Source organism: Streptopelia decaocto (assembly GCF_964273445.1).
Source record: "Streptopelia decaocto genome assembly, chromosome: 7".
NCBI classification, from domain to species: Eukaryota; Metazoa; Chordata; class Aves; order Columbiformes; family Columbidae; genus Streptopelia; species Streptopelia decaocto.
In genome coordinates, this window is record NC_138661.1 from 36,858,301 (window position 1) to 36,883,268 (window position 24,968).

The window sequence follows — 24,968 nt, forward strand, 5'->3', positions numbered from 1 at the left end:
GGGTGCGCGGCCATCTTTGATGAGGGAACCGGCACTTTCTGCCACGGCTCGCGCGAGGCGTTGGGTGGCTGGGGCGTCGCCCGCCATCTTGAAGCCGGGAACGGCGCGGGTCAACGTGAGCGAGGGTGGGACGTGCCCCGGAAGGGGAAGCGCCGGGTCTGGAGCTGCCACTTGGCTTGCGAGGCAGCGGCGGGGGCGGTGGGTGAGGGCGCTGCGGTGCGCGCCGGTCCCGCAGGTTCCCCGCGCCTTCCCCCCACGGACGCGGCCCCATCAGGCCGCCCCTCCGTGAGGAGCCACTTCGGCGCCCGCCGTTCCTCGCCCGCCTCTCCCTGCGGGCAGCGGCGCGTAGGGGAAGGTCCCGCTGCCTCAGGTGAGGGCCGGGCCTGCCCGGGGCCAGGCCGCTCCCTCCTTCACTTCAGCCGCGCAGGTGTCACCGCGCCGGGGCTCCCTGCCCGCCCTTGCAGCGGTGCTGGGCGGCCCCGACGGGAGCGCCGCTGCCGCACGCCAGGCCCGGAGGCGCCGCCGCGGGGGGCCGAGCCGGCCGGAGCCGCCGGGCAAGACAGACATGGCTGACAGCCTCTCGTGGGAACTCGGTGTCTGCACGGGCTAAGGCGTGCGGGGCGAGGTGGAAAAGTTGCTGTTGAATTTCACTTTAAGGGACCGGAGGGAAAGCAGCGAAATGGATGACTTCCGCTCCATCTGCCTGCTGTCGCTGGCCATGCTGGTCGCCTGCTATGTGGCAGGAATTATCCCCTTGGCAGTTAATTTTTCCGAGGTAAGACAGCTTTGCCAAATTACCAGGCTGCTCGTTGGTTGCCAAGGGGGAACAGCAGAAGCTGGATGGAGAGATCAACCAGGAGGGGTTAGTGCCGTCCCCTTCCAAGTGTGGCAGTGCTGTTAGGCGTGATGTTGTAACTTTTTAAGGATTTTAAGGAACTTTCATTCAAAAGTGCGTTGTAAAATTATGCTTATTTGACAATGTGTACAAAAGCCATTTAAGTGGGCCAAATTTGATCGAAGCATCTTGGCTACAGATGAAGCAAGGTAGCAGCATGTAGTGGAAGGGCATTGTAGCAGCTGGACATAGTTATTCATAGATGCTTGTGTCAGAAACTTCTGATGTCAGAGATTAACTTTTATTATGCCTCAAGTTAGGGTTTCTAAAACAAATCAGAGAACGTTCTCAGAAAACTTAGTTTTGGTTCACAATTTTGTTCACAACTCATGCTGCTGAAAAATTAAGCTCTACCTCTTTGATGACAACACAACTTCCAGTTGTGCTTCTGTCCTGTGGAACACAAGGCACCCTTTTGGAAAAATATCTTCTATATGTAAGGTATTTTTAAAGGAAAGGGAGACCTTTATGGATTGAATGAGTTTCTAAGTGGTACAGGAGTTCAAAAATGAATGTATGTGGCTACTTCTAAGAGATTATTCTTGAGGGGATTATGATTGTTACAGGCTCTGACAGTCTCCTAATATCCTCTGATAACTGAGGGGTTTTCATCTTTCTAAGTGATAATTGTATACAGATGTGGTGTAGTGAGAGTTTAGTTTCTCTGAGCTAGTAAGAGCTGTCTTAGGAGAGGTTTCCTGTTTTTGCTGGGACCAGTGCTGCTTTTGGAAAGTGGAGTTCTTGAAGAGAGATGTGACTTGTTCTTGCATCAAGTCAGAGCTGGTTGCCCCTGTCCTTTGGTCCCTTCATTACTAGGAGGCTTTGAGAGCAGCAGGCTCTAGACAGCGTGGAAGGAAGGGTGTTCATTTTGCTAAGAGTACAATTCAGCTAAATTGATTATAACACTATTACAATATTCTAAAGATGAACATAGTTCTGTTTTGCTAGTGCTTTGTCTAATGCTTGGATGGTCCTTCTCTTATATGACTTCAGAGCTGTTGCTTCCACTGTCTCACTCTTCAAAACTCACTTTTGCCCTGAAGACTACAAAGGATGTTCTTGCACGTTTGCTGAGAACACTGCCTAGCCTGCTAATATTGTCTCTTGTTATTTAATTCTGCATTCCCTCCTGTATGTGCTTGATAGTTGTCTCTGTTGTCTCTGACATTATATTCAGTGTTATTTGAAGGTAGAGTTCTTGTTCTGTATTTATGTGGCTTATTTATATAGTTGGATCAGGGGGCTCCCAACAGCTGCAGGAATACAGATCTGTTGTGGATCCAAAAGTGTAGCACTCTGCTTAAGCAATAGTCACATATCTATTAGCCTTTTGTGTGTGCAGTATTTTACCAACGGTACATAAATGTGCAGTCAAGTTCATTGTGGTATCTTAAGCTCTCCGAAATTCTTGATTCAGTTTTACTCTTGTGTTAAACAGGATATTTTAAGGATACTTGTGCTGTGCTGGTTTTAAAGGGGAGCAGAATCTCTCTGCAGATTATCTGCAAATGCTAACTGATCCTGGAAGTGTCTAATTAGAGGTTAGAATTGTTTTGTTTAAAGTGATTGCTTGGGCCTATGCAACATGGACACGTCAAACTGAAATGACTGAACTGTGCACTCTATGGTTTTCAGAAAGTTTCGTGGAAGGCCTTAGTGAGGAAAAATGTCTTCTTCCACTAGCCACCTATAAAGGTTAGAAAACAAAAATGAATGCCAGATGCTGGAGAACAATAAAATTATCCATTAGCATTAATACGTTTTTCTCAGATGAGTTTTTTTGTCATGGAACATATTGGTTGTGTTCTGATTTCATGCTGGTTTATCTTCTTTTAATTAGATTTGGACATTCTTGAAAGTATAAAATTTCAGTGAAGCCAGGTGTAACTAAACATTGGTGGTAAAAAGTTACAGACTGAACAGGACTTCACTTTATTTCTGTGTGCAGATGTACCCTTTCAACTTAATCCTAATTGACAGTACTCTGTTGGACTGGAAACAGCACTGTACTGGCTCTTGAGACTATCTCTTCAGTTGTAGCCTAAATACAGAAAAAAAATACATTTAAAAAACCCCAGAGTTCTAGCAGTTTGAGTCTTTTGCTGGTGTAACAGAGGTGGGCAGTGTTGACTGGGATGAGACAGCTTGCTGCTGAAAGTAGGTGTGAGCTTTTGATAGGTCCAAGTAAGACTTTCAGTGCCGTGCAGATTTAAACCAAACACTGAACAGTGGAACAGCTTACTCATCCCGTTAGTCAAACGCTGACCTCTGTCTCCAGGTCCTCAGTAGTTAACGCTGGTATTTTGGTAGCACCCAGGTTGTGCACAGAAGATTATGATGGTTCTGCTACAAAATGTGTGCTACACCATTATGATGAGGATCTGAACTCCCATGGTTTCTACGTGTGATATGATAGGGGTTTTACAGAAATGATGAGAAACAACCTCTGCAAGTTGATACATGTTGGTTAAATGTTCATATAACTGGATTTTCAGTACATTGCTTTCACTTCAGCCTGTCAGTGTTGGAAGCAAAAGTAATAGTAAACTGTTCTCATATTGGTAAAACACAATTTAATTCAGTTTGGGAGGGGTGATCTCTCTAAGCTTTTGCCCAAAATGAGAATATAACTAGAAAGATAACCCTTACTAATAATAGCAAGTACTTATAAGCTCTTTGTGTGTGGTTTTTAATCTTCTTGTAGAAATTCTTCCTGGAATATGGACTAAACTATTTTTCTTTACTATAAAAACGTTAAGTTGATGTATTGTTGTTAGAGTTTAATTGCAAATCTATTTTAGAACCTGTCTTTGCAGAGGGAAAGGGGATTATTGTTGTCTGTACCTACCTGGAGAGTGGAATACCATTTTATATTGCCCTAAATGCATTTACAGCCTTTAACTCATTTAAAAATGCTACTGGAAAGCTTAGAAATGGTTGTAAAACCAATAAACACTGGTCTGCGTTTATGCATCTCCCATTTGGATTAAAAAGAAAAAAAAAGAATGACATGAAATGTGTATTAGCACCATTATTAGTTTGACAGATGCAGTTCAAACTTTCATGTGAGTAAGCCTTTTAAAATTATTTTTTATAATTCTACTTTTGGACTTATTTTGGAAATTCAGTCCTTTCTACCATATTTTGTAGCCACCTGACAGTCTGCAAGTGCTGTGATAACTAGTTCTAAAACTTATCTGGCCCCTTTGTTTTTTGGGTTTTTTTGGAATACACGGAACACATCGTCAGATCTTTCAAGTACATTTAAAGTATCTTGTATTACTTTTTTATCCACAGTTTTATGTTTTTAAAGAAGGTCTGTTCTTCAATTATACCCTATTAAGCAGAAGGCCATTAAAGTACAGCAGTTTTAAGGACAAGCTTCTGTACAAGAGTGACTGTTTGGTTTAGAGACTGAAATCATGTAACAGCCTTACAAAAACTTAATTTCTTCTGTCTCTCTAAACTGCAGGTGAAAGTAGAGCTCCTGCTGCTTTTTTCTCTCTCTAAAATATTCAGTTTCTGTAGTTTTAGAACTTTTCCTAGCCCTTTTCTACATTATACCTGCCTGAACAGTTTATACTTATACTACTTGACTAATGTATTTCTAGCTGTAGTTGCATTTGCATTATTGGTTCTCTTGTCTTTCTGTATTTGCTTTGGTAATTTAGTTTTCTTGCTTGTATTTTATTATTTTGATTAACTTTTTTTGGGGAACAGGCAGTTTACCTTGTGCTGTGCCATACCTAGCAGAGATTTTTGGGAACTTTCATTTTTAAGTATGGTTCCTAGTAGGAAGAATGTATTTGAAAACAAACTCAGAATGAGGATAAAACATAGAGTTGCAAACATGCCTTTAAACTCAGGCTCTTTTAAACTTTCTTTGTCTCTGCAGGCCTTATGGTTTGAGGGCCTAAAGGGTGAATTAGACCCCAGTAATCATAGTGCCAAATATAGCAGTTGCTGCTATTTTCAAGTATGTTATGTTTCATTTCTTTGTCTGATGTCAAGAGTCGAATGGGTCATTTTTAACTTTCATTTCCTCCTTCAATTGATTGCATCAGACACTGGGTATGTTCACTTTTCAGAAAGTTAATCATTAGAAATACTGGACTGTGCAACTGGGGGCCTTAAATAAAAACCAGCAAGAGGTTTTACAGATCATTCTTCCATCCTCCTGTGTTAATGAGGGAGAATAAAGAAAGTATTTTCATTCTTAAGGATGATCCTTGCTTTGTGCTTTGTTGCAGGAGAGATTAAAGTTGGTGACTGTTCTGGGCGCTGGGCTGCTGTGTGGAACTGCCTTGGCTGTCATTGTGCCAGAAGGAGTACATGCACTTTATGAAGACATTTTGGAGGGTAAGAACCAAACCTGTGTCCGTAGATGGCCTTGTTCAAGATAACTTAGGTCATGGTGTTAGGATCTACTGAGGCTTGTTTCTAGGGCTTTTAACATGAGAACTGGGGGGAGAATTTCACAGCAGCATGACACAAAGCTGGCATAGGGTCACAAAACTGCCATAGGCATGATGTTGTATGTTTATGGTGATTTGGCAGAGAAATGTGGTCAGGCTGTGGATCATATGACTCTTGCTGAGTGATCCAGTCATTTGTGGGTCCAGTTACTGTTCACGGAACCACAGCCTTTTATACCAGGTCATGTGTAGCATTCCTTATTCTGGGGAGAGTTAAAACTTAACTTTCACTGCAACTTCAAAGGAGGTGTAAGGATGCCTTTGGCAGACAATGAAATTGTGGCCTATTTGCTGTTGCTTTTTGTAGTTCAGATTAGTCCTCATTAAGGCAATTGCAGGAAGTGTTTCATAGATCTGTATGTACTTGCATCAGAATAATTTCCTAATTTGAAGCTGATGAACATCTTGGAATTAAGTTACCTTAATATAGTTAGCTGAAAATTACTGTTCTATGGGGCTAATTCTCAGAGTAAGAGGCATTTCTTTCTTGGGTGGTGGTGTCCATTACACATAGATATCTGTGCGTGTTTCCAAGTTCAAGCATCCACAGTTCTAGTCTGGTGTCACCAGTCTTCAAAACCTCATAGCCCCTAATGAATAGCTCAAAGCTAACGCTGATTATGTGTCTTGTAGGGACATGAGTGTGGGGCATATCTTATACCCAAAAGTCTTAGTAAAACTCAATTTGAGGTTATGATGTTATTTTAAATAGTCAGGACTCATTACCTCTGTTTGGAGTGCACTTTAAATCTTGCTTTAGCTTGGAGTCTTGTGCTGTTACATTACCATTGCATATATGAGATTTTTCCAGTATTGTCAGAATCAGAAATTTGTCTGAAGGTAAACAGCAACAACTTAGCGGCCACAGGAGACAGGACTATAAAGCTGAAGCTGTAGAGGACTTTGCAAGTGCCTACCATTGTTGCTAATCTGAGATTGAGAGATAATTGTAATATTCTGCTTTTCTTGTGCTACCATTTTTTTTTCTTGTTTCTATGCTGGTTTATATTTCTTTTTAATAATATGCTTTAATTTGTACTGTTTCAGTTTCCACTAAATTTATGAGCTTAGATTTAAAGTAAACAGAAGATAATACATAAAATCATCTTAGTCAAAATTGAAAGAACCTCTGATTATGCTTTTATACTGTACTGTAATTAGTGCACTCTAATGCAGGGTGTCTTTAATGAGCTGTAGTTGTGGGTTTGCTCTCCATTCAATTTTAAGTAGACTAATTTTTTTCTTGTAATGATATGGCTAGCAGTAAATACAATTGCTGTGAAGGTTTGTGGGTTTTTTGTTTGTTTTTGTTTTTCCACTAAGTGGGGCATACTGTTCATGTATGAAATCTGCAGCCTACTGTTTAGAGGCATATGCTATATAACTTAGTTTAGTATGTGGATAAAAAAGACACTTCCCATTACTGCAGTAGTAATATCAGAAGTATTTACATAAGAAAAAATAATTTGTTGTGTGAATGAATTCACACTCAATTTCTAACTCAGAGCATCGTGACTAAAGCTACTCTATCTGTAAATATTTTTTTTTTTTTGTATTGCAGAGGGGCAAAATTCATGGCTATTATAGATTAAATACAAAAAAAATATTTTTAATAGTTAGGATATTCAAAGTTAAGCTTAGGATTATGAGAACTCAACAGCTTTCAGTAAACTTTCTTTATAACTTCATCCTAAACCTAGAAATATGCCTAACGGAACATTGAAGTATATTCATAAAACTGGAGGAAGAAAAAAAGTGAAGTATTTTCTCACAGGCCACAGAATAAATAATTTATAATTTTTGACCTTATAGGCTGAGACCAAATAGTGTATCAGGATACAGATCATTATTTGATCATAAACCTATGTGTGTGTAGTGAAACCTTGATTTGAGTATTACCAGCAAATAAAATTCCTTTCGCAACTTCAGTCCTTTTCTTTTTAACTGGTGAAACTACATAACCGCTGTCAGAAAGATTGCCCTAGGTTACCCACTATGTTTTACAGCTTGAAGTGATCTGAAAATCTACATTTTTAATGTATGTGGCAACAATTTTGTGTGGTCTAAAATTATTTTATTAATCCATCTTGTTCAGCAAAGATATGCTTGCGAAATTTATCAAGGGCCACTAAATCTATTCTGATGTGCTTTGTCTGTAGTGATGGTGTTGTGCCAATATTTTGCTCAGTGGGATGGCTGCGCAGTTGTGTCTAATCCACAAAGGTGTGTGAATACTCCAGCAAGAAATGATGTGCTAAAGTCAAGCTTTTGCTCTTAATGTCTAAAACTTCTGAAGAGTAGTTGCCAACCAAAAGACCTCCCCAAAATGATGGAAGTTTTACTTTTGTCACTTGGGAAAGCCCTAATGTATTATATGCTCCATTTTGTGTGTTGCCATTCTTTTTCTTTTAAGGTAGGTGCATGAAAGTTGTTGCACTGTCAGTCACTTAAAAAAAAAAAAATTAGAATGAACTTCAAAAATGCAAGGTTGAACCAGGAGCGATAGTCTGTGCTGAATTGTAATTATTATAATCAATTTAGACTTTAATATCCTTATCTTGATTCAAGCAGAACAAATCAGCTGTTCCAAAATCAAAAAGCTTTCCAATGCTAAATGACTCCTCCAAAAGTATAGTTCGTTCTTATACTAAGAAAACATTGCTTACTGTTAGACCTATGAAATAATCTAGTAAATACCCTAGTTTCTTTTATGCGCTATACACTAGTCCTCTTAGTTCTCTTGCCATTGAATGTGATTAAAAAATAAATTGGTAACTTCTAGTAAAGATATTTTTTTTTAATTTCTGGTGGAAACTTCTTGCCTAATCAATGTTGTTTCTATGCAATATTGTCATCAAAGCATTGCTGTCCTGTGAAATAGCAAGAAGTACAAAATGAAACCAGGAGGGGGTTGCACATGTTATTGTTTTGAAGTCACTTTGGAAGAAGTCTTTTTCAGAAAAGAGAGAGTTCATCTGATGGATAAGGTCGAGTAAGTTATTCCAAACTTCAGGAAGAATTAAAAGGGATAGATAGGAACCAAGTGATTAATACATAAGGCTCTGTTGTTTTTACACCCTCCCATCGGATATTTATATACATTTGTAAGATTCCTCCGAGCCTTCTCTTCTTCAGGCTGAACAGTCCCAGCTTTCAGCCTTTCCTCATAGGAGAGATACTCCAGTCCCATAGTCATCTCTGTGCCCCTCCAGTATGTCCATGTGTCTTTTGTAATGGAGAGTCTAGAACTGGACCCAGTGCTCCAGGTGTGTCCTCACCAGTGTTGAGTACAGTGCAAGGATCACTGCCCTTGACCTGCTGGCAGTGCTCTGCTGAGCACAGCACAGGGCTTGCATGATTTTGTTGGGTTTTTTGGGGTTTTTGTTTTGCCAGAGAGCACACTGCTGACTCCTAGAATCATAAAACCATTTTGGTTGGAAAAGACCTTTAAGATCATGGTAAACTTTGTGTCCACAAGGACCTCGAGGTCCTTTTCTGCAAAGCTGCTTTTCTGATTGTTGGCCCCCAGCGTACCGGTATCTGGAGTTATTCCTCCCCAAGTGCAGATCTTAAAATCAAGTCAGATTTTCAGAGAAAATATAGTTCCTCATCAAGCATTTGAATATAACAGTCTTCTTCATGTTCTTAGGTTATATTGTAGTGTTAAGTGTTGCTTTGTGAGGAAGTGGAAATTCATGTGTCACTTGCTTCTTTATATTGGACTGTGATCGATATTTTCTCTAGGGCACTGGGGCTTTGCAAATGGGTTGTGGTTTTTATTATTCAAAAAACAAATTTATCTTGAGTTCCCATGTTCCAGCAGGAAGGTTGTTTGTACAAGTAACTATGTTCTCTAAGCCTAGGGGAGAGACATGAGATTTTATGACAATAATTACAATTAGAGATTGTGATACCATCATTGGGTCTAGCACAGAAACATAGAAGCAGCAGCATTTTCTTAGTAGAACATTAAAGAGATTTACTAATGTTAATTGAAGCTGCCAAATGTGGTTGTAAGCATTGACCATATACTGAATGGTAGGTGGTTCAGGGCCTCAGAGGATAGCGTGGAACTCAGACACCTGACTTGGCTTGAGGTAGGAGATGTAGATTTACTGTGTCTGTTCTCCCGTTGGAAACATGTGAGTATACTGTGTGTAAAGCACCTTACCTGCTGTGCAAGTACAACTGTTTATAATAATAAATACGCCAAGGAGCATTAAATGCTTCTTTTGCATCACCCAAAGGGCTTTCTAGCCTGTCTTGTCTCTGCCAGGGGCCATAAGGGGAAATATAAAAAAAAAATAAATATCTTATTCAAGTGAGCAGAGTCTGAAACCAAGTGATCAGATGTTTACTGTGCTCCACATGGTAGCTGGGAACTTAATTGAAAATTCCCTATTCCTGATCTTTGCATGTACATTTCTAACAGTATTTCTGTATGCTGTTGGCAGAAGGCAGCTTAGAGGTGAGTCTTCGCTAGTATCAGCTGGAAACAATACCTAGAATTTTGCTAAAAACCAGCTCTATTCAGTCTCTTCCATATAAATGTACTAAGGCAACTCTTGCCAGTCTCTGGTGAAAAAGTTATGTACTTTTGGACACTGTTTGTTCTCTGTGTCAGATGGGATTGCAGAAGCAGTAATTTCCTGTGGTCATGAGCAAGGTTAGAGGATCTCATGGATCAATTTAGGGAGCTACTAGGCTGAAGACAACTGGAAATGTTAAATACACATGCTGGAAAAGCCTTCTTTCTCTTCAAGCCTGTGTAAATTCAAAGCAAGACTGTAATTTCTGTTGAAATGGGTGGGAATTTTGTGCATGGTATTTGCTTGTGATAAAGATAAAAGGCAACCTGTAAAAGTTGGTAAAGTTTTTACATCTTTGGTTTCTAAAACTCTTTGTAGGTAGACACATTTATTACTTACTAACCTATGAAATATTTGAAAATGTTTTTAAATTATGAAGTGTGCAGCAAATAAAGCATTTTATACTATGGAAACTTAACTAAAAACCCGTCCAGCTGTCTTCCTTCTTCTTGCAGTTTTAGAGTCATTCCAAGCTCACCTAATTTCAGGGTAGCTCAGTGAGACAAAGTAAAAGTTTTGTGGTAGTTATGGAATCAAAGCTTGTGTAAGGAAAGGGAACAACCACAAAACATTCAACCACAGGGCTTGGACTTTGGGTTTCTAGGATGGTACTGACATTTATAGGGCCATGTGATGACTTGACTATTGTTCTAGTCTTTATCAATGGAATATATAAATTCTATCTTGTTTAACTAGACACTGATGCTTTGAGATACAAACTTCATCTTCTTAGAGATTAAATTAGATCTCTTAGTAAATGGAACCTATTTGATCTCATCCTGTATTTTTGCATTTAAATGACAATTAGGACTTAACTGCTTGACAGTATCTTTGAATACTGACACACCCGGCAACTTAAGTTAAAAAAGGAATTATTCAGCAATGTTTATCAATCAATTTGTATTTAAAATGTAGCATTTAAATGAAGTAGCCTGGCTTATCAAGTATTAATGCTTTCTTTACTTTTCTGTGCTGAAAATGTATGGGGAGAGGCCAACCAGACAAATGCATGCTTCCCTAAGTAAATGGTCTAAGACTGATCTTAGACCTGTATTGTCCAAGAAAGTGTGAGGAATACCTTCAGCATAGGAGGAGAAAAGTGACCATGCCATGTTCAGTCCCCTGTCTCCTAATCTGTTTGCTTCCCTGCCACAGGGAAGCATCACCCAGCGAGCGAGATGCAGCGTGTGATTGAGTCTGAGAAGGCAGCGGAAATCCCAGCTGTCCATGAGTATGGCCATGACCATTCCAGGTTACACGCCTACATCGGTGTGTCCCTTGTCCTTGGCTTTGTCTTCATGCTGTTGGTGGATCAGATTGGCAGCTCTCATGTGCACTCTACAGATGGTAAGTAAAGATTCACTTAAATTAGACTTGCTAATTTGTTTTAATTAACACATTGGAATTTTTTTGAAGGCTACTGAGACTCAATTTTACCAGTTGTGCAGAGTTTCAGTAGGTGCTTTACAAACGTAAGCGAGGTCTGTGTGGAATGTTCTTGCTGGAAATTTTTCCTGGAATTCAGCATAATTTAAGAGCTTGCTTCTCTAACATGAAATCACTGTACAAGCACTTATGGTGGGGGGGGGGGGAGGGTGACTTGACACTTGAGTTATTGTCTGTTTTACAGTATCACCCATAGGGGATTTCTTTGGCTTTCCAAAAAACTTCAGGTTAGTCTTATCTTTGTTTACTTTTCCTACTTAATTGTCATACATGTAGGTAAAATTTGCAAAGAACATAAAGTTCTCTTAAGTAGGGCTGCAGAAATGACTAGATGTGAGCTCTGGTCCTTTACTGTAAGTGCACAGTTGGATTCCCACACTGACCTCAAGTCTCACTTTCTTCATATACTTCCTGCTTAGTCCAAAAACTTCTCAACTTCATTGCAAGACTCTCAAAATGCCTACAGTTGCTTTGCTTCCTGCTTGCGTCAGGCCCTCAAAAGTTAAGGAATTGATCTTGAAAAAAGAGTAGAACACACACACACACAATGTGTTCTGGGTGGATCTGGCTGTTTAGATGCTTGTGTGGGGGGACAGATGGGAGGCCGGTGCACGGGCTGTGTCACCTTTGTGTTCCTGGAGAAGAAATGGAGCTTTTCAAAGGAAACAGGGGCAGTGAGAATGACAAGGGGATGCAGGTGAACAACATTCAGGAAAATCTTTGTTTTGTACAGGTTATGACCCTTTCATGTGTCTCTGATCAGAGCAAATACCAGGAGAAAATTGTTTATGATCTGCATTACAGATACACACTATAAAATAGAATATTAAATAAAGTTTTATCTAGTCTGTAACTCTGTCACAGGAAATGTAGTAGTGTTTTTTGTAACTTTCTTTAAAGCTACTGAAGAAAAACATTTTTATTCTTTGAATAAATATCTGGTAGTTTTGTTATCTCCTAAATGGCTAGATTTTACTTTTGTCTAAACTAGCAAAATTCTGTAGACCAGAATGGTGATATGAAATTAAATGTAAACTCTCTCTTTGAACAATTTTAGTTCTGATCAATTCAAAACCAATTTAAAGGAAATATTATTTGTGAATTTCTCCTATTTGACACAAGTATACTGTCACAGTCATCCAAATGCAGCTTATGCAATTGCTCAAATAGGTTCCCCTTGATTCAGGAGGTCAATCTGACCAAAGAGAATACATCAGTTTTTAACCAGCTCACTTTGCTGACCTGATTCACTGGGCAACTATGTGGATGCCTGGGCATGAAGAGAGGGGCTGGAGGGCAGGGAGACAGGCAGGAGGAGAGAAACAGGACTGGACTTTCTGTATTGGTGGCCCTGGGTAAGCGCGCTTACAGTAAGCTTACTGACCACAGGTATAACTAAACAGCTGTTCAGCTGTTTGGAATTAAACAGTTGAATAATAACATGTTTGTCTGCTTCTGCAGGACTTATCTCCCTGTCCTTTGCAGTAATTCTGAGTAACAGTTTCACTGCTGGTTGCATGGTGATGGTGGTTGCCCTGTTGAGCTGTATAGTGAGCAAACCTGCAAAAGTCCTCAGAGGGGCTGTCAAACAATTGGAGTCAAAACACTGGATCTCAGGCAGCACTGGCTGCATTTCTCTTCTGTAGTGTATAATGTTGGAGGGGCATCTTTACTACTGGTGCCATGATGAGTAGAATTTATTGCTTGCTGGGTGTTGCCAGAGAATCGGTGCAATAGAAACTGCCTCAGACTGTCACCTGAAGGAGAACACCAACATTGGGCTATGTGGGGAGAAATAATCTTGACTTTCAGAGTAGCTCTGGATTCTGGGGATGCAAAACTATATTTTTCTTCCCCTTGGGAAGTTTAACATTTGGTTTCAAGAGGTTAAGAGAAACAACTGCTTCTGCCTGTATCAATGTTCCTGTAAATTGCAAAGAATTGTCTGTGATTCTGCCACTTGTAGGTTGGCAGGACTTCGGGTGATTTGAAGGTGTTGGGTATCAGACTACTTTAAAGTAAAGCTAATGCAGAAATCCGAGACCTGATACTTTTTGAAGATAACGGCCTAAGCAGCTGGTAGAGACATGTGCAGTGATACTTAAAAATTTTCTTCCAGCATAATTTATGTATTTGTTCTCTTTATCCTAAATTGCCTCATGACTATTTCAGATCCAGAAGCTGCAAGATCAGGCAACTCCAAAATCACCACAACACTGGGACTGGTAGTCCATGCTGCAGGTAATGTGGGACCTGTTGTTAGCACCTGACAAGGACTTCGGCTGCTGTGTTGCTTGACTTTAAATGTGATAGAAACGCTTGGGTGTTGTTCTTGAAGGTGGCTTTTTATTAAAACAAAACAAAACAAAAAAACCTAAAACAAAACAAAACAAAAAGGCAGGATTGGGAGAACTAGGGATCTTCCCCAAAACCTAGTGGAAAAACTTACTATAGTGCTTAGAATGTTCTGTGGAATTTTATTTGGGTACAGGATTTTCACTCCTTTATTTTTCCCATCTGAAAAGTTGCCTGATGCTCACTCTCTGCCTCTTCAATTCCTTTGCTGGCTGCTTTAGCTACTAAATTTTACTACATCCTAACATGTTTCATGAGTAGTATGAAACGCCTTTGGGTTTCCTTGTCAGTTGACCTTAATATAAACCTTGACTTAAATATAAAGTTTAAAAAAATGTATCTTGTGGAAAAAAGGATGTTATAGGGTGGAGCACAAAGATTTGACTGAAGCACATTTGAGCTGACCTGCAAGGACAGAAAAAGTTATGCATCTGTTGCAGTCAATCCATGTTCTTGTTGTAATTCTTTGCTGTATAAGTATGGTATAAATATGATGCTTTTTAATCTCTCCTGGTCAAAGTCTTTGTCTAGATAAGTCATAAGATGTTGAATGGAAAGATATTGCTTCATTAAACAAAGTGTCTATACATTAGGATTAAGATAATATCCATTTCCTATTTCATATATATAATATATTAATATTAAACGATAAAATGATATTTGAAAATTCATTTGCAGGGTAATAATTAAAACTTTTAATGCTTAGCTTAGAAGCTAAAGCAGATTTTTTTAAATTTAGACAAGTAAGCCACTTCTGCTACAGAAGACTAAAATAACTAAACTTGTTACCTGGTTCTAATTTGTCAAGAGTGTGTCAGTACTGAGTAGATTCTCAGTTTGGTTTTTATGGTCTTGGGGAAATATGAGACAGCTCCTGTTGAGGGTTGTCTGAAATCCTGAAACTGGTGTGGCTGAAGGAACAAAGGGGAATGAACCACGTGTTAGGCTGGTATTGTTAATGGCATTTTGAGTAGCACGACTTATCAAATCAACATGTTTTGTGCTTTCAGCCGTTGAGGGGGGTGGTGGGAAAGCTGAAACTGATGTGGAGGAATAATCCATGGTTTTGTACTCCTGTTTCAGCTGATGGTGTTGCATTGGGTGCAGCAGCTTCTACTTCTCAGACTAGTGTCCAGTTGATAGTGTTTGTTGCGATTATGTTGCACAAGGTAAGTCATCGTCCAAAAAATCTTGTTTTTCTTTAAAAGACTCTTAACATCTTCAGCAATTTCTGTATGCTTTAAGTTTCCCTAGTGATGTAAACTGGAAATCTGTAACACCATTGAAATTAACAGTTTAGCAGTATAGCTTCAATGGTATGACGTGCAACAGAACAGCAGTTGATGGATGCTAAGTCTGAATGGGGTACACATGAGAGAGAATTTTGGCTGCCTACCTTGTTGCAATGGTTGGGAAAAGTCTCTTAAAAGTAGGGAGAGAAGAAGGGTGAGAAGCTCGTGAAGAAATTTGGCAGCTTCACACTGACTTTTTCTGAAGCTAGTGTGGTGGTGTGGGACTTTTTTTTGAAAAACAAAAACCCCCAAGATTCTTACTGCTGTAAGAGTTGTATTCAGAGAAGTTCTAGGGGGTGAAGCACAGAAGTATGTACTAGTATATTCAGGGATGAGAAGCAGTTTTATGCTGATTATAACAGCATTTTGTTTCTGTGATGTATTAATAAAATAGGAGGGATATTTGTTGTAAAGGGTTAGCCTTTTGAAACCACTTAATATCAAAGTACTAAATTACAACTTCTGGTTACCTCTGTTGTAGTAACTTCAGCATCAGTCATGTGCCATTTCTGCAGGAAAATATTTTCAATGTTTTTCTGATGGTAACAAGCAAACAATAGGAAGATCTTTTTTCCTTCATGTTTGTGCAAATGTATCCATTAGCTAAATGTGTGCAGATGCATATTTGACATATAGTAGCACATGCATATATTACCATAATTAGACAGACATTAATCCAGAATCTTGCTTTTGTAATTGCATGTTGAAAATGTTAGGAAATCCAGATCTAGCATGTCTTTTTCCCTGTTCATACAATAAATTGTGGTTTACATAACTCTCATCAAAGGTGTCAAAGTCAATGTTGCATCTTGCTGTGAATTTTAGTTTATGGCTATTACCAAGTGAAACTTGATTTTTATTATTCTTAATGTTCAAATTAACTGACTTCTGAAATTTTACGAATTTCTCCTATGAAAGACTATCAAGAAATATTTGGTATTGAAAGAGAAATTTATTTCTTCTTTGGTGTCTTTCTTATTTTTCTGTTGTTCTGATACTGACTGATGTTCTTATCTTCTTTCCTTCAATCATGGTTTCCTTCTTCTAGGTTAAAAAAAGAAAAAAGATTCTGTGTATAGAAAATGCTCAATATATTTTAGTTTATATCTTATCTTAAAAATGTCAGGGTGTACTACTATTGTCTTTATGCAAGCGAAAATATAGTAAACTCCTTGAGTAGTGGAACAGCTATGACTAGTGGAGAAGAGACTGGATGCCAGCAGAGAGAGAAGGAAGTATTTGTTTGCTTCCCAGTGGGAACAGAAAGGAAACTGAATGATGAACTAATTAAAAGAACTTTTAAATCTTTGTTCATGTGAAGGCTGACAATTATCTTTCTTTGGGAATTTTTTTCCCCCTCCATGTTAATTGTAGAATTTTTCTGCTGTAGATAAATAAACCGTCCATCTAATGATGCATAGTAGTATCCGGATGAAAAAGAAATTACATAAGTTAATGAAGACTTAGGGATTATACCAATGACTCATGTCAGAATAAACATTTTAGTGTTTATAATGACTACACAAATATTTTTACTCTGATAGCCAGAACATGGGTTTCCATGAGGTACTGTTATTAAGGTAGGGCAGTCTGCGGAATTCTGTTGATTTGGGGTAACTGTGACATACTCATACTCTCTCTGAATTTCTTCCAATTCAATTCATTTCAGTGTAGTATGTCATATTGCAACTTCATCTCGGATTTCAGGAGATTTTAGAAGGCATTGTATTACCAGTGAATATTGTTTTTTGCAGGCACCAGCTGCCTTTGGCCTGGTTTCCTTCCTGATGCACGCTGGGCTGGAACGGAATCGAATTAGGAAACACTTGCTGGTCTTTGCGTTGGCAGCACCTGTTATGTCCATGGTGACATACTTAGGGCTGAGCAAGGTAGGTCTGCAGTTTTGTTCTGCCCAAAAGGTAGCTTAGTGGTGGGGTTTGGGGCAAAGAATATCATAAGAGGTTCATGAAACATAATTCCAAACTGCTTGAAAAAATTAGCAGAATGGAGATAAAAACAAAACCAAAACAAACAAAAATCCCAACCAAAACAAACAAAAAAAAGACAACAAAACCAAATGGATAAAAAGGTAACTATATGAATGTGTGAAACAAAAAACAACCCATGCTTTCCATCAGAACCAGTGATACAACTCCACTATAGAGTTTTGTATAGCTTTATTTAGAAGGTTCTTTGCTGTCTTTTTTCTGCTGTTCCCCACTGAGAACTTAACAGTTTACTCATATACCAGCTTTTATCTGATGACTGTATAACTGAGTAATTTTCGGTGTTGCTGTGTGCATTCTGACTTTAATATGCAGGTAGAAAATAATCTTTAGTAGTTTCCCCCACCATCCCAGAACCAGTCCTATGTGTTCAAAGTCCATTTCACACTGTGTCAGAAGTTGAATCCTCAGTGAGAACAACCTTTTTTGCTTCTCATACTCCTTAAAGTGTACTCTTGTCTTGAGTCTATACTGCAAATGGCCACTATGCATAATTGTATCATCTCTGTCCAAATTAAATGTTTCTGCTTCTCAGAGCATTTCCTATGACACTCCTGTGTTTCTAACTGCTATGGGCCATGCTGGTGACAGACTATGGTGTTGTTTTGTAAAGAATTTAACATGATCTCATGAAACTCAAAGTATGAGAGTAAAGATGAAGTAAATCACCTGGGCTAATCCCTTTACTTTCTGGAAAGGAGTTACATTTGATATTGCAGTACAGGACACTGCAGAAAAGGTGGGGTTTGTAAACAGATATAAGAATGCTGTTTGAGCATTCTTTTGATGTAGACTCACGTGAGTGAGATGTAGACTCAAGAAGAGCTGGTTTTACGTTTTGCACTTCAGAAAGAACAGAATAGATAAGGCAGAAGGGCTGTCATGGTGGCTGCGTAGTTCCAGAGCACAAGGTGTATCTCTGTTCTTTGGAAAACTAATCTGAGAGTATACCGGAGAACTAACATCACACTTGAGCTGGAAATTGTTCAGGAACCATTTTGAAACTGATACAAGTGTGTTTGCATTTCATTACATTGAATGATGTGTAGTATAATATGATCTTAATCCTAGTATGAATGTGAAGAGGTGCACAGTTTTGATGCAGAAGATGCATTTCCTTATGAAGTTTGCATGGAAATTCTGGAAAAGTTTTCCATGTTTACTTGTACATACAAATGAAATATTGAAAGAGTGATGATTTTGGACTTAAATCTAGCAAATCTTCTCTGACCAGCAGGCAACCAGATATTTAAAGGCTAACATTTACTCATTTAGAAAAAGGAAAAAATAGTCAGTCTTGAGTGTCCTTCCTAAAATTTGTGGCTTTGCAATATGAATTTTATTTTGTTGCAAAGCACATTTTGTCATTTTGCCATTTGGAAGTTGCTGTGACATCATCAAACAAGATGGTTCTGCACAGACTGTGACTTTTCTTCTGTAAGGGTTCCTAGAAGTCTGAAGTGAATTAACTAGGATGAGATATGTCTTTCTGCCCCTACATCAACTTCAGAATGCCGGTTGTTACGCGGAAAGTGCAAAACACAAACCAACTCATTAAACTATTGTTATTATGAGAGAACAAGAGTTGACAGAAATCCATCTGTGTCTGGACACTTACAGAATTTCTTTTAGTATTGGTTAAAGGGCTTCTGCTTATTCTGTTTTTTTTTGTCTTTTTTTTTTTTTCTCAATTTCAGAGCAGCAAAGAAGCCCTCTCAGAAGTCAATGCCACCGGAGTTGCTATGCTGTTTTCTGCTGGGACTTTTCTTTATGTTGCCACAGTTCATGTCCTCCCAGAAGTAGGAGGAATTGCTCATAGCCACAAACCTGAATCAACTGGAGGAAAAGGACTCAGTCGTCTGGAGGTGGCAGCCCTAGTAATAGGGTGCCTTATTCCTCTTGTTTTGTCCATTGGACACCATCACTAAACGCTCGAATTTCACGGTTCTCCTCCTTGATCTGACATGAGCAGTAAATGTCAGCTGCTCCCTTTATCGTTGTCTCTTACTCATCATCCATCCCATCCACTTTATGGAGTTCAGAGGGAACATTGATTGCAAAATGAGGAATACTGGGAAAGTTTTTAGTGTAGCAACATGTACTTTGGCAGCCGGACATAAATTCTGTATAACTTTCTTTTCTGAAGACATTTGCTATTTTAATTGTTACTTCTGGCCCTATTCTCAGGGAAGATGGAATTTGGAGTTTAAGAAAGGTGAGCGGGGAAGAACCTAGCGACTCATCATGGAATTGCGATCACCAAAGTATCCAGCAATTCAACTTTCATAGCTGAGAGCAAAGACAAAGGATGGCTGCCTCGTGAGAGGCTGAAGTCTTACTAATGAAGAAGGGGGCTCTCCCCCAATCAGTTCTGTGTTGTCCTGACAGTGCGACTGCTCCTTGTAATGTTTGTCACTAATTGTATTGAAAAACGGTCTACACTTGGAATTCTGGACAACACTGCTCTTGTCACAGAAGTGTCACTGATAGGAAAGAGGTGAGGTAAACAAAGCGTAGGATTAGAGTAGGAAATCAGCTGGTTAAGAAAGTGCAAATGATTTTTGCAGTGTCTTCCGTTATTTAAGACAAAGGATAGAAGCAAGGAGAATATTGTTTTGATTGTTTGTATGCAATTGTTAATACATTTTGAAAAGGCAGTATTTCCTGGGAGTTGGTCTTCAGCTGAGTCAATAAAACACAGGCACCAAATATTTTAGCAGAAATTAAGGATTGGGTACTGTGATTATACTACTGCTACTGTTGAGAGAGAGATCCATAGTGTCCTTCAAAAATGAGCAGTTCTGGGCTCTGAGGAGTAGAAATCTGATGGAGACAGCTGCACCAGAGAACTTCACTAGCTCATTTACAGAATTGAACTGCTGAAATTGGTGGTGGTTTGGTTTTGGTTTTTTTTCATTAATTTAAAGTTATTAAGGCTAACAAAACTGATGTTTAGTTAAATATATGCTGTAGATAGAGTACAAGGTGTTTCTAAAGCAGTTCTAAACAAAAAGAACCCCAACAAACACAAAACCAAACTGGTTAGACATTTTGTTTTTCCTTTGGGAATTGTGCGTTTGCCTGTTACTGATAAGTGTTCGTTTTGGTGAATCTGCGGGAGGACTCACTGCCAAGTGCTGATGTCTCTCATTGCAGAAGAGTGATTAAAGATCCCTCCCTTTCCAAGGAACAGCCTTTTCCTGTCAGGCACAATTTCTCTTATGCAAAACATACTCTAATAACTGTAGTGCATTGAAAAGTCAGGAATGTTTGATGTGCACAGATTGAACGTGAAATTCTTTCTTTGGGGGGAAACTTTTTAATGCCGTACCCTTTTTAAGCTATACTCTGTCTGCACTTTTAAAATATGATATTGCCAAATATATTTTTCTTTTGATTTTTTTTTTGTTTCGATTTTTATGGCTTGAAATATCTTCTTTACTGAAGTGCTTCTTGTTTCTATTTGAAAGAGTGTGTTTTGTTTTTCATGACATTTGTTACTTACACTATACAGGCGATTGTGCCTCTTAACTTCTTCACATATTTGTCATTGTCCTGTTAGTCTACTAGTTTACCAATAAGTATGGCCTGGCTATTGGACTGGTGATTGCTTTGTCTGTTGGCTTTGTAACAATACAGGTGTATCCCAAGACTGAACCTAGTCTTGATCCCCAGGAGCATTTGTTCATGTGTGTGTTCTAATGTATAATAGGCGAATTAAAACAAATCAGTACAAAATTATTAGAAATCCTCTTTTCCCACGAGGCAGTATTTTCACATGTAGTTAGTGTTTCAGGCATAAACAAGCATTTTTGACATTAGACCTTCAAAAGTTAGTTCTGTTCTGAAAAGCCACTGCAAAATTAGTGGCATGGATGAGGTCCTCTCCTGCACATAGTTAATTTTTTTTTTTTTTTTTTTTTTTTTAACAACATACATATGCAACTACTAAGTTACCTGTTTAAAACATTCAGTGATACAGGTTGCTGACAGATGAGAATGATACACAGGGATGTTTACACCAGAGCTCCCAGTGTTCTTCCTGATTGCCCCCAATTACATTCTTCTTTGATAATTTCACTGCTTTACCTTGCTTAATCTTTCCACATAAATGAATTGTTACCCAAAACTCGAGAGTTCATGGGGTCTGCAGCAGAAGCAGGAGATTGCTTAGTGCAGCATCAGATTGGTTGTTTCGTAAAACAGTTGGGTTTTTTCGTTGAATTGTCACCTGTCACTTGCTTGTCCACCCCACCTCCCCAGGTCAGCTGGCGTCTGGACTGTGTTCTGCCGCAGCCTCATGAGTGTAACAACTGCAGCAGTTTAGGGAGGCATCGAGGTCAGGTCCTATTTCGCCCATTGTATTCCAGTGTTGGAGCATGTAGATCGTACCTTCTCATATGGATGGTTGTGCATTGATGAGGAGGTGGCAACTGCTGACAGAACCTCTGCTGAGAGGTCTTGTTGTCTTTCTTTTCTCCTGTCCCTCAGATCATGTTTGCAGTTTCTGAGGCAGCCACCAAAATGACAATACTTAGCTTATTGGTGCAGGAACTATAGATGCCAAGTTACAGCAGCAGGTGAGGGACTTTAAATAAAAACATTGGCAGCTTAAAATTGGCACCAAAATTCTGATAACATGTACTTGTCATTTTGGCACTTGCTTAAGTGATAGAAGACTTCTGTGTTTTGGTTGTTTGGTTTGTTATTTTTGTTGTTTTGTTTTTGTTTTCTCCTCTACCTATTTATAAGTAATGACAGCATTTTCTTTTGGCTGCCTCTGTTATATCTGTGTTGAACTATTATTTTCAATTCTGTAGCTGAAACTGCAGTAACTAAGAAAGCTTTTGGTTATGTGAGAAGGAGAATATAGTTATTTTCTTGAGGGAGAATATTTTAGTGAGCTAAATAAAATGGTCCATTTTATAATATCTCCTTTTTTTAACCTATCGCCCCATCTGTCACAGTAAATCCAAGCACTGCATGTAGTCAGGGCCATCTGGTATCATTTTCTACTTCTCAGGGGACCTTGGTGCAAAGAAATTCCTCTTGCTCTCTCTGTAACAGCCATCTCTGCCTCTGCTCTCCTGTGAGGTAGGTGGCAGCAGGTCTAGTAGGTAATTAACCAAGTGCCAGGCACATCCCCCTTTCCTTCTGTAAACCCCTCTAGGAGATCCATAATCTTCTCATCAGCTGCTTTTTCAGTTAATGATTTCTTAATTGGCGATAGGAATTGGACTAAGCCCATTTCCGTTGATCCCAGTGCGTTCAGGTACTTTCCCTACTGTTTAATTCTTTTATTGTTCCTTACATAAAGAAGGGAAATATTTCTTTTTCAGCACCTGATGTTAGCTGTGGAAAGTGCACTGACCTTAACTTGAGGAGGGCAGAGCTGTCCCACCAAGATAGGAATGTTTGATAGCTATGGCATGTCAGATGGCCGGGTGTTAAACAGAGAAACTCACTGTTGACTTCAGTCCTCCTGGAAATGGTTCTGTGTCTGAAAGGATCATGTTATCCAAGAGACCCAGGAAAACTACTATGCTTATTCAGGAACTAGTTCAGAGTCTTCAAGGAACTTTTGACAGTAGCAGATGTGCCTGTGTGGTATCAGCTCTATGCAGAGTAAGAGAGATGCTGTGGGGTAAATGCTGCTGCTGCTCCCTTCCCGACCTGGGAAGAAGAGGTCAGTGTCTTTGTGTTCTTTTGGGGGTGGAAGGAGGAAGAGTGGTTGTGGGATGTGGAGAAAGTTTATGATGTATTTCAGATTCTTCATGATGAATTTCAGATTCCTGTTCACCTCGATCTTCTTTTAAAAATAAAAGAAATATATTTTTTTCCTTACTGTCCTTTTATTACATCTCTTAGCAGCCTTGGCTTTCCAAGGAAAAACATTGCGTGGTCATTTCTGTTTACCTGACTCTCATGTATGGAACTGTAATTTCGTCTCTTTTCCAAACCATTTGTACACAAAATCATTCCATGAATGGCTGCCTTATAATTTTTCCACTTAAATTGTGAATGGTTAAAATAATGTTGCTGTTTTCAATTTTGTTTTATTATATTAAATTTTTACTAGGTGCAGTGCTTTGGAGTTGGCTTGTCATTTACTGCATGGGGTTTTGTGACAGCTCAGACAAAGAAATCCCGTTCTTAAATGGGATGCAAGCGGTGCAGACAGTACATTTTATTTTTTTATGTGTGTGCTGCTTTTCTTGGTGATGTCTGAGCACCTCCTGGAAACATGAAGTGTGAAACTGCTTGTTGGGAGGCAGTCTAGCAGGTTAAATTGGACATGGGTATGAATGAGTTTACAGGTAAATACAGAAAGGATTTGACGGCTCTGCTGGAGAAGGGGGGTTTGACAACTGTCTCCCACAGAGTGTTTAGGAGCTGGCATTGCCCTGAGGCTCTCTCTTCCACACCTCACTCCCAAGGCCATCTCTGAAGCTTTACAAGGCAGAGACCTCTTTGGAGGGCCTTGGCTTGGGATTGCTCCAGGCCACAGTTAGAAGGCTGGACACATTTGGGCTAAAGAAAATGGAGAGCACAGGATGGAGTGTAAACAATCTTGTCAGCCCCAAACCCAAATGCAAATATCAGCTCCATTCTTTATGGAGGCTTTGTGACAAGGTAGCTTTTTTCATAGAGAGATATCTTGGTGATTTGGATTAAAAGTCAACTTGAAATACATTTGCAAAGATGTGAAGAAAAGCCTAGCCTGCTTTTTATTGTTGTGCTATGGGGAAAAACCGCTGGTGAAATTTTTCTTGCCCTTGTTCTGTGGTTTGTATTTTTTTTCCTACCATCTTTTTGTTGTTTTCAGGCACTGAGTTGCAGCTCAGTTTTCCTCTGACTGCCCTGTGATCCTACTGCTTGCATGTTTGCAGCTCCTCGCTGTTCTCTGTCTTCACAACTGGCGCAGTTGTTCTCGAAGGCAGCTGCCTTCTTCCTGCAGCGTACGATGAAATGAAAGCCTGTGTTAATCCATAGCTACCTGAGTTTTCTCTCTAATGCTACTAATGGTGGTCTTCGCAACTTAGAGTGGATGGTGTTCTTGCTGTGAAGAATAATTGTCTTCTCAGGCTCCTGAATATCTCTGGAAGGGTTTTATTTGGCTCTGACATAATTTTGAGTTGCAAACAGTACCTGGAAATGAAATTTTAGTAGTGGTGCCTGAATTTATCTGGAAGGGGTTTATTTGCCTCTAATGTAATTGTGAGTTCCAAAGAATAGTTGGAAATTAAATTTCAGTGGTGGTCTCTAAGAGCCGCTCAGGCAGTTTATGAGGAGAGCTTTGAAAATTAATTAGGTTTTAACTGAGTGAAGTGTTGCATGACAGTCTTTATTTTCCTATAGGACACTTAAGACTCGCCCTCAGCTCCCTGAAATGGGGATAGTACCTGCCAGCCTGCCAAGTTCCATAGCACATGGTGGGAAGGCACTGGCTGAATCCAGTCTAGAGCACTGATTGCAGAGTGGTGGAGGCTGGAAGGCACCTCTGGAGGGATTCTGGTCCAACACCACCCCTGTTCAAGCAGGGCCACTTAGAACAGGTTGCCCGGGGCCATGTCCAGGTAGCTTTTGAATATCTTCAAGGATGGAGACTCCACAGCATCTCTGGGCAACCTGTACCAGTGCCCAGCCATGCCCACAGTAACAAGGTGTTCAGAGGGAACCTCGTCTGTTTCAGTGTGTGCCCATTGCCTCTGGTCCTGTCACTGGGCACCACTGAAGAGAACCTGGTGCCGTCCCCTATGCACCCTCCCTTAAGAGATTTATATACAATGATGAGATCACTCCTATAGTTGCCGACTTGATGTGTTTATAGAGATTCTTGCTCTCTGTACTCTCCAGCTGCCCTGCAAGCAGGTTTGGGGTTTAGACATAGATGTTCAGAAAAGGAAAAG

At 39.6% G+C, this 24,968-nt stretch overlaps 1 protein-coding gene across 2 annotated transcripts; it reads left to right on the top strand.

The window, feature by feature from the left end:
- Positions 1–13: 13 nt before the first annotated feature.
- On the top strand, positions 14–23,142 carry SLC39A9 (solute carrier family 39 member 9). 2 transcript variants are annotated; one of them, XM_082057430.1, is made up of 8 exons: positions 14–370; positions 658–775; positions 5,146–5,254; positions 11,115–11,306; positions 13,578–13,646; positions 14,844–14,929; positions 16,807–16,941; positions 18,756–23,142. In XM_082057430.1, exons 2-8 carry the CDS (start codon positions 680–682, stop codon positions 18,984–18,986), a joined length of 918 nt encoding a protein of 305 aa, XP_081913556.1. In that variant the 5' UTR covers positions 14–370; positions 658–679; the 3' UTR covers positions 18,987–23,142. The 2 variants fall into 2 exon arrangements, with proteins under 2 accessions (XP_081913556.1, XP_081913555.1); XM_082057429.1 differs by having other exon boundaries at positions 15–775.
- Positions 23,143–24,968: the final 1,826 nt, after the last annotated feature.